The sequence below is a fragment of the Pagrus major genome, chromosome 8, assembly GCF_040436345.1.
Source record: "Pagrus major chromosome 8, Pma_NU_1.0".
NCBI lineage: Eukaryota > Metazoa > Chordata > Actinopteri > Spariformes > Sparidae > Pagrus > Pagrus major.
In genome coordinates this window covers 25,144,840-25,155,365 of record NC_133222.1, presented here as the reverse complement: position 1 = coordinate 25,155,365, position 10,526 = coordinate 25,144,840, and the positions used below count along the sequence as shown (strand labels likewise).

Here is a 10,526-nt window from a genome sequence, read left to right as displayed (position 1 = left end):
GGTCTGAGCACAGAACCTTGTGGAAATATGTGACTAATTTTGGTATGCAATGAGGATTAATTGTTAACTTATACATACTGAGATCGCCCTGATAAATAGGCCTTAAACCAGCTCAGTGCAGTTCCTTTAATGGCAATTAAATCTTCCAGTCTCGGAAATAGGATGTGATGGTCAATGGTGAAAAAAAAAACAGCTCTAAGATCTAACAAGACTAGCACAGAGATAAGACCTTCGTCAGATGCAATTAAGAGATCATTTGCAACTTTAATCAATGCTCTTTTGGTACTATGATGCACTTTAAAACCTGATTGGAAATTCTCATATAAATTATTTTTATGTAGAAAGTCACATAGTTGATTGGCAACTGTTTTCTCAAGGATCATAGAGAAAAAGGGAAGGTTAGATGCTGGTCTATAGTTATAGTGAACCTCTGGATCAAGTGTCAACTTTTTAAGAAGCTGTCTAACACACACATTGATGGTTCAAATCAGGGGTATTCAATCAAAATTCAAAGAGGTCCAGTTAGAGAAAATCTCCTCAAGTGAAGGTCCAGAACCTCATAATGTCTGACTTGCATCGCATGCTTCAGTGCCATATTCAGTAGGCTAAATTGAAGCAGCCTAGTAGTTGTGTCAACATCTGTATGTGGTCAACAACTGACTGTCAAATTAAATGAAGTACAATTCTATTTTTTTCCCCTAGATTTTATATACATTTCTTATACATTTAAAATAAGGGTTGCATTTGAAAATAAAATATGCTACATAACAGACAGCTTTTGAAAAACGTGCCTCTAGTTTGCATGTGTTGAGAGTCAATTACTTTCCACTTTAAAATAAGAGCAGAAGATTTGCTAGTTTAATTAACAATATGTAGGCTACAATAACATCAATGACAATAACATAACACAAGAGAAACATATTTGCCATACAGTTAAATTCCTGACTATTTCGCATCATATTCATGTCATATTCATTGACATTTGCCATATTTTCAGCAGTATGGCACCACTTAATCATACTGAGCGAAAACAACATATATTTACCGAAAGACACCTGTATGAATCCTGTGAAAAAGCGCAAACCTTGATTTTCTGTATCATTTTTCAATAATTTGTGCAACAGAAATAAAATTCACTTCCATTCAGTGTTATGGTGATCACAAATCTTAATAGTGGATATTCAAAAATCTCAGCACTACACACCAAAATCATCTCCATGGCTAGATTACAAGAAAAGTAAAAAGCGTGTGCGGTTTTATTTTGAAACTTGTGGCCGGACGGGGTTTCATCCTATGCTCTGTGACTTGACGCGGACCGGTCATAAAGGCGGCGCAGCAGCAGGGTGTCGATTGTTAACTTGCCTCACTCTGTTGGTTGCGAGACCAGCGGTGGTCTGGTTTGTCCTGTTTTTCTGCCTTGTGTAACAAAAGAAAGTAACTCATAACCCGGCGGAAAAGGAATAAACTGACCCATTGACACAACGGAGGCAAACAAGGGATAATTTCATTTACTACATTTTTCGTAACTATATTCTCCCAGAAGTAAAAAGAAAACTGGAAGACGCTTTTGTCCAAAATGTGGAGCGGTTAGTAATCTGTAGTTGTTCATCGATAGCTGAGCAAACGCTTGTTTTAAGGTTCATCACTGCAGGGACACGGAGGACACAGCTGAAACAGACACAAAGCGGACGGGCTCAGTTGGGTCAATGGAACCTCAGTTGATGTGCTGTGAGGGAGACAGGCCTGCCATCCGGAGGGCCTACCGGGACTCCAACCTGTTGACTGACCGGGTCCTGCACGCCCTGCTGCGTGCAGAGGACAAGTATCTACCCGCTTCCAACTACTTCAAATGCGTCCAGAGGGAAATCGCTCCCTACATGAGGAGGATAGTGGCTACCTGGATGTTGGAGGTGAGTTAATACCACGACATTATATGTTGTACGAAGAGAACCAGGCGTATAGAGCTGGCATTTAAACGCTGTGCTCATGTGTAAAGTTATGTGCTTGGTCCAGTGAGGTGTTGTCTTTTTGTGAGGAATTCTGGTGAATTCAGCACACGATACAATAAATGTGACTTGGCTATCAAATCTCAACTCCAGGAGTAGATTGAGCATGCTCACTAGCGCCACTGTTGATTTTGTGGAAGGGCCCGAGCGTCCATGCATTTTTTTAGAGGGTGAAATAAATCGATGCCGAGTTGAAGTTGTAGTCCGTAAAACTCCGCAGTGCTGAGATAAATGACATGTTATGCAAAATTGCCGATAAACGAGCAGCACTTTGGGTTTTTTTCAATGAAGTTTGGAATTATGTAGTCAATGCAGTAACGTACTAGAGTTGCTATCAAGCGCAATCACATTGTTTCACTATTGGCATGATCATGTATGTTTGTGTTGCAGTTTAAAGCTAATCTGACGCCACCAAGTGCAAAACGGTAACCTGATGCAGTCCATGGAGTTACAGTCAGCTACTCGTGACTGCTTCATCCACCACGCGTCTTTTTCTTAAAATGAACTATTTTAACCTAAGTGTTAGGGATAAAAGTTTAAACCCACAGGTAATATAGATAAAGTAGATATAGTAGATAAAGTTAAATAACGTAATAATACTTTAAAAATATGTTTAAAACTGTAGCGAGCTCCCAGTGTGTGCAGACCACGCGCTGCCTTTGTGTTGGGGGCTCTTCACCTCGGCTGTTATGTGAACCCTCCATGTCCCCTCCACACACCGACCATCACCAGTTCTTCAACTTCTTAGAATGCATTAACGCAGACACCTACTGTATTAGAGCGTACCAGTATATTTATTTTGTTTCTGTGTGCTTGTCTTTTTACATGATGTAATCACAAAACCACAAATCTCTGGGGGCGACTACTATTTATGTTGCTTTCTATTACTGAAAAAGAACTGTATCTCATGTCCCCTTCAGGTTAGTCTGTATCTACTAAAAATGCATCTGGGAAAAAAAATCAGTTTACAGCTGGATCTATGTGGAACTATGTTGAGTTTGTCACCTCACCTGTTCTTAGAGGTTTTCAGTTTATATGAAACTCAGAAAAGTAAAATATTCTCACATGAATGAAGCTGCAACCACTGATGTTTGGTTTTAGTTTTTAACTGACTCTAATAATAATTTTCTGTCAATCAGTGAAATTGTCCTGGTTATTTAGTGACATTTTTCAATTAATTTCTTAAATGTGTCATTGCCATGAAGTAGATGAGCAAATTCTGCCATATTTTGACCAGTTGACATCACTGCAGCTTCTGCTGACACCATTTCTCAGTACTTGAGTCATGATTAAAGCTGTAGCAAACCATAGGCCTACCTAATGCATTTTGAAATTTCACAAATTTTCTGTGTCAATTCTCAACACCTGAACTCTGGGTCTGCTGAAACCACGTGCAGTGCTCGATTTTCTCCAAATTTAAAATGTGCTCATGAGCATCATTTTTACAGAGTAAGGTTACATGAGGCCAGGGATTGTACAGACACCAAAACAGAGTTGGGAGCCCTCTGTAACTTAAAACTGTATGTATCTGATAGTGGTAACAGTGAATTTCATAATAGCATTGATGAAGAAACAGTATTTAATGGCACTATTGTTGTCTGGTTTGTGTGTGCAGGTGTGTGAGGAGCAAAAGTGTGAGGAGGAGGTTTTCCCTCTGGCAATGAACTACATGGACCGCTTTCTGTCAGTGGAACCCACAAAGAAGAACCATCTGCAGTTACTAGGAGCTGCCTGCATGTTCCTGGCATCCAAACTGAAGGAGACAATCCCACTCACTGCTGAGAAACTCTGTATCTACACAGACAACTCTGTCAGACCAACTCAGCTGCTGGTATGTCATTCAGTAGTGACCACTGCATTAAAACACTTGGTGGGGGCACTATAATCAAGATCATAGGTATGAAACATCTTAGCCGAAGTATGGCATCCAGCCTGTCTGTCGGTCCATCTGTCTGAACACAGTTGTTCAGATCAAGGTATCTCAGCAGCTTCTGGACAGATTGCCATAGACTTTATGGTCCCTTGGAGATGAAGCCTATTAGATTTGGTAACCTCCTGACCTTTTTTTTGAAGAAAAAATTGAAAAAATTGTGGCATTTTTCATCCAGATCGCTGTTGTCATTCAAGGTCCACAGAGGATTCTTAATGGTTTTAATGACCTTTCCTCCAGTACCACCTAAAAGACAAACATTCCCATAAGTAGACAAAAAACACCCATCACCATCTTTGCTAATCCCTGCATCTGTCTCTTTGGATCACCCTTGAACCTGTCCTTCTGTCCCTCTCTCTGTTCTCATCCACTCACAGCAAATGGAGCTGCTGGTTTTGAACAAGCTGAAGTGGGACCTGGCTTCAGTAACCCCTCTAGACTTCATTGACCACTTCCTGTCTCAGCTGCCCGTCAGGAGAGAGAACAGACCCATACTCAGGAAGCATGCTCAGACCTTTGTGGCGCTGTGTGCGACAGGTATGCATGGTCCTACATTATATACATGACTGTATTTTCATTAGTAAGTATATAAATTCCTTCCTGTTTTAGATTTGCACACGTATGCCCATTGTATGGTGATACCTGTTTTCAGGTGTGTTGGTAAGGACGGTGATTTCTGAAATGGTGCTAAAATGCTTGTCTGAACAGAGACCATTTTTGTTTAAAAACTCATTTTTAAAAATACCTGCGTACATGTAGACTAGGCCTTAGCCACACTGTCTGTAATTGAAAGAACTATATAAAAAAAAATAGACAGATATACCTGTTTACTTTCACTTCCTGGCCTGAAAACACAAACTGCAAAAACCAGCCTAACCTCCATCTAGTTGTTCATTTTATTTTTGCAAAACAATAAATCCTACATCCGTATTATTGTTTCACGGCTCAGTGTAGGTAATTTGCCCATTTGCTCAAACCCTAATTATGTTCACTGAATAATTGGGTCATTGCAATTTTACATTAATTTAATCTAATGGATTAATTTGAAACCGTGAAGACTATTGAACATAACTACAACTGAATGTCAGTTAATTTAGCATTTTCGCAACACATCTATAACTAACCTGAAAAAATGCACCCTTGGAATACTGTGAATTGGCAGCTCCCTTCTCCTTTTGTTTTTACTCTCTTCCATCTTGTGCGCCACACTGTCAAATTTGAGCCAGATACCCACTAACTCTTGGCACATTAATTAAAGGTCCCACTCAGTTTCTTAATGTGTGTTTCTTGTGAATGTGGACACAGAGCCTTTGAGAGCTCAGCTCTGTCAGAAAGGCTAGATATTGTTAGCCCACAGTATCAGCCCCAAATAAAACTGGGCTGACGAGCTTTTTAGCTATGGTGTTGGAACTAATTCTAATCCAAAGAGACTAATTTCACCCTGGCAGAAACGTTGAACCAGGCTCAACTTTCTCTGCATTGCAATTTCATCTGGCATGGCACTGTGTTGGCCAATCAAGTCCACATTCCTGCTAGATGACTACTTCTCACTCCACACTTATTGCATAGGGTCATCAAAACGTTAACATTAAAACTGAAATTGGCTAACGACTCGTTAGGCATAACCAGCGCAGACATGGCTGTGGTTATTAAGTATTCTAGGGCTGCACCTAACGATTAGTTTTCTATTAATTAATATAATGATTCTTTTTTTGGATTTGCTTAATCAGTTGACTAAGTTATCAATTATTGTAAAGATTATTGTTTAATTCTAGATTTAAAAAAAAATCAAAATAAATATCAAAAACATTTCTCATTTATATATTGTTATTCTATTTTATTTTAAATTATCATGTTATCATAAACATTTAATTTCTACGTCACTGCTGTGTTATGATATTAAGGATAACCATAAACCCTCTGTCAGGTGCCTGATCAGAAAAAAACTGACGCTCAAATTCAAAAGGATTGCTGTGATCATCAATTAATTAAATCACTAAATGTCATAGTGACCTTTTCTGAACCGGAAAAGTGTTTTTGCTGAAGTACTTGGCTTAAAACTTAAAATGGTTACATGGATTTAAACACTAGAGTAACATGCATTTAAATTTACATTCTGACGAATGTAGGCTACTTGTGCATCAATGTGGGCAGGGAAATAAGTGAAACGATTTACAGACTAACAGTTGGCTGTAGCATTAGTTAAGACTTTTGATCGGTTATACATGGCCTGTTAAAGTGAACAGAAAGTATAAAACAGTTGAATAACAACGTTAGATGATGCAAGGTGTAACATATGTTACCAACATCAGCGGTGGGGTTAGTGGTGCCGCCTTGGGTTATACAGTGTGGTGACAAAAATGTAGGTAATGTTAAATGACATCCTCTTATGAGGAAACTAGGGTTGTCACGATTCTCCAAATCTTTGCTTTGATTTTCGATCTTTTTTTTCTTTTTTCTTTTAGCACAGATGGCTATGCCATTTTTAGACTAGTCTAGGATCATTGGTTTTATGCCAAGATAACTCATTTAATTTTTTTATTCTTATTTCAAAAAGATAGTCTACATGGTGTCATGAGTGATATAATCTCCATTAGTAGTTTGCAATTAAAGCCTTATTGTCAAATTTAAAATAATTTATTAACAATATAAATGTAACAATAACTTGTTTCACCGGTCAATTTGAAACTAACTGTAAACAAAAGAAGTCAGAGGGTACCTGCCATCTAGTGACTCTTAGTAACTGTAGTGTGCACTAAATGTTTGTTGTGTTCCCTCAGGTAGTATTTATCCATGCTAAATAACACTTCCTGCTACTGACCCGTTCTACTCTGGTTATGATCTCCGGTCACGTTTCTGCCACAGTAGGTTAAACATGCTGGTCCAACAGTGATCGTCGGCATCCACAGATGTGTTTTAAACTGGTGCACAAAGACAAACTGAGTGAATACACACAACACATTACTTTACATTCCACTGTGGCTTCAGTCTTAGTCTGATCACCAGCTTATGTGATTGGCCCCCGCAACGTGTCGTGGGCTGCGTTTCTCCAAAAGTTGACCCTGTCTCAACTTTTTCGGCACAGACCGCCGCAGCCAGAACGGACTACCCTCATTAAAATGAATGGGAAAACCTATGTTTTCACCACAACTCCGGATCCAATGTTTCGCTCTCAGCTGTTTCGGGAGTCATGTTAAGTTACTGCTGTTGAGAACCCAATGTTTCCTAATTTTGCCACTTCAAGATAAAAGCTTTTAAATAACTACTTCGACACACTTTATGGCTCACTACGGTAAAAATAGCATGCACTCTTCTGTGACTGCAGCAGCGTGCTTGTCACATACCCGGGGAGACTCACTCCCTAACATTCTCAACTCCAACCGCTGCAGTGCAGAGCAGTGGTTCTCCGTTTATTCAAAATGTATCAATATTGAACCACTACAATTCTACACTGCACTTCCATAGTTCCTTGGCAATAAACCTGCCAAGTATGAAGTAGATTGGATAAACGATTCTGGAAATATGCGGACCACAGACAGAAAGACGAATAGACAGATATTCCTTGTTTCCTTGTAAGATGAACACCTTATTTCTACTGTTTATCTGTACTGTTTGTTGCACTGAAAAATATAATAGCTGTGGTAACTCTTCACAGTGGTAAACTTTAAACACATAATCTGTTGCTCAAACTGAACTTCTTGGGTTGTAGTTCATGTCTCAACGCTATCTTAAACAGCCCCCTGCAGTATTTTTACGTGGGACTGTTAAACATCTTCGACAATGAAAGTTTGAATTCTAAATGTTTGTTTTTATTTGGGTTCTTTTATGGTCATCAGCCATTGGAAAGTCGTCATATCAACATTAAATTCCATCATGATCTTCCACAGATGTTAAATTCATAGCTAGCCCTCCGTCCATGGTAGCAGCAGGCAGCATGGTGGCCGCAGTGGAGGGCTTACAGATGAGAATGGTGGGCAATGCCATGATGTCTCAGAAACTGACAGAGCAGCTGGCGCAGACCATCAAGAGTGACCCGGTGAGTACATGTTACATTCACACTCACACAAGAACTGAGACTGTCTTTGATTTTCAAACTTACCTAATCTCTTACTCTTCAGGACTGTCTCAGGGCGTGTCAGGAACAAATCGAGTCGCTGCTGGAAACCAGTCTCAGACAGGCACAACAACAGCAACACTCAGTTACCATGGAAGTTAAGAACATCAGTGAGGGGCAGGACCTCTCAACGACACCCACAGATGTCCGGGATGTAAACATCTGATTGAGGACTGCCAATCATGATGCTGGATGATAAAAGAGAAAATTGAACTGATGAAGTCATTTTTGACACATGCATACAAAAACATACATAGCTTTGTTTTACATGATGAAATGTGTGTTTTAGAGTGCTCACAAGTGACTGAACTCAACCGTGCATCACAACTGTGAATATGATTCCAGTTTGAACTGTTGCGGGGACCAAAAGGAGATGCTGACTGGACACAATCATGTCCAGGACATTGTCAACTTTAAGACTGGAATTCAGCTGTCACTGAAGGAATGGTTGATAGACTAATGTGTGTTAGTGTGGCTTTTTACCTGTGGGCAACAATGGTATGCACCTACCAAGGTGTTATTTGAAGACCTAGTAGGCCAGTATGCACCATTGCCTCCTCACAAATGATGTCTGGCCTCAGAGACTGACAGTTATTGGTACATAAATACATCCCTGGGCCTGTATTCATCAAACATTTAAGAATTACACTAAGAATACTCCAAAGAGCCAGCTTGGGAGTAAAAACGTTCTTTGCTAAAATTGAGCTTTAAGACAGATTTGTTAAGTCACTCCTATTGAAAATGAAGTGTTAAGGCAAGCAGCTCAAGTGATCGAAAGTAGAAGCTGGAAGTAGTCACTTAAAACAAGTCTTCTCTGAATTATACTTTTTGCTTCTCATTACATATTATACATATTACCTACTGCATTAAACATTGTAAAATATGTATTAGAAGGTATGTGCTCATCTGTCTGCACTGCAGACATCAATGACCCTTACAGGCTACTCTTAAAGGACCTTTTTGAGACCTTTTTAATTTAAGAGCATTTGAAATATGAAAAATGGCTCGTATTCAAATTTAAGAATAAAAGTGAAGGATTGTACCACTTAACCACTAATTCACTTTTAGTGGTTTGATAAATACAGGCCCTGGCTCATGTAATACGTTTTTTACTTGTCATTTAACAGACAATAAAATGGTATGAACCAGGAGTAAAGTTGTGTGATATAGTTTACATTATGAGCTGCAATGTTTTGCTTCAAGACATTATGGACAACTGGCAGAAAATGAACAATGGTATCCATGTAACATCACCTGTAACTCTCTGAGGTTGAATTTGGATCCAAAAAGCACACATGGTTGTGTGGTATTGACTAATAAAATATACCTTTTAGTATATGGAAACCATTATAAGTTCTAATCACTTAGCACAAAGTGAAGGGTGTTATAAATGCCATACTAAAACCATTGTTCTAATGTGATGCAATGTAGTGCACAGTTTCTACCACCAGAGGGAAGTCATTGGGATGCAGTGGCTGCCAAAGATTATCAATTTTGGATCTGTCAGTTGAGATAACACATAATAGACATTGAACCGCATCTCTGTCTGATCAAAAGCAACAGTCTTTGACATGAATTTCATCAGCCTTGTTGCAACATGTCACATTTTCTGTGTGCATTAGAAACAAAAAAGTCAGAGTAACTGTTGAAAGTGTTAGGCTGAATCCAAATTTTTAAGTTTTTCAATCAGACAGGACAGAAAGAACTTGAAACCTTTTTTCAACATCACACACAGCAAGTCTTTCTGTTCCTCAAAAAAGTGATGAAGCGGTACTAATTTTGTGAAGTAAGATAAAGTGTACAGCTTTATTTTGCTTCTGATATTTATTATTTATCATTTTATTTTTACAGGAACTTTACAGCTAAAATTTACTGTATTCTAAGTAAGAGGAAGGTACGTCAAGGAGTGCTTTTCTGGATTGTGCTGCTCATAGCTAAGTTGTTGTAGGCTACCTACACAGTGGTATGAATACCTTTTTTATATAGGCAACTGCCCTCTATATAAGCTTGAATCAGGTGCCCTCTGTTGGGGCTGTTTTTGTCTTAGGAGAGAGCATAAATATGAATTAAAGGAAAACTGATGAGACTCCTAAAGCCTATTGGTAACGTTTAATTTTCTGGCATTATTTCTGGATCACATAAGCACTAACCCTCATCCTACAGGTATGGTCACAAAGAGAGCTGAACTGATCCCAAACAACGCTTTTTTAACAACGCTACTAACTAAAAATACAGTTTTGAAACAGAGCCTTTCTCAACAGAATGTTGTGTAGCTTGTTTCATATGTATGGACAACAGTTTTTTTAAAAATGACTGACTATTCAACATTTTGGCTTTTACTGGCCGAGAAGGAACATTTCCCAAAGTCCTAGACTGAGAGCTTTAATGTCATGGCTCAACAAGAGAGGCAAGTCCTCCATGAGCCTGTCAATGGGTCCAGCTGGGTCTTTGTAACAACAGCTAGACAAAGACGAGC

At 39.0% G+C, this 10,526-nt stretch overlaps 1 protein-coding gene across 1 annotated transcript; it reads left to right on the top strand.

Annotated features, from left to right (window-relative positions):
• Nucleotides 1-1,390: 1,390 nt before the first annotated feature.
• On the top strand, nt 1,391-10,136 carry LOC141000515 (G1/S-specific cyclin-D1-like). Its single transcript, XM_073471219.1, has 5 exons — nt 1,391-1,910; nt 3,622-3,837; nt 4,314-4,473; nt 7,824-7,972; nt 8,055-10,136. The coding sequence occupies exons 1-5, from the start codon at nt 1,707-1,709 to the stop codon at nt 8,214-8,216; spliced, it is 891 nt and encodes a 296-aa protein (XP_073327320.1). The 5' UTR covers nt 1,391-1,706; the 3' UTR covers nt 8,217-10,136.
• Nucleotides 10,137-10,526: the final 390 nt, after the last annotated feature.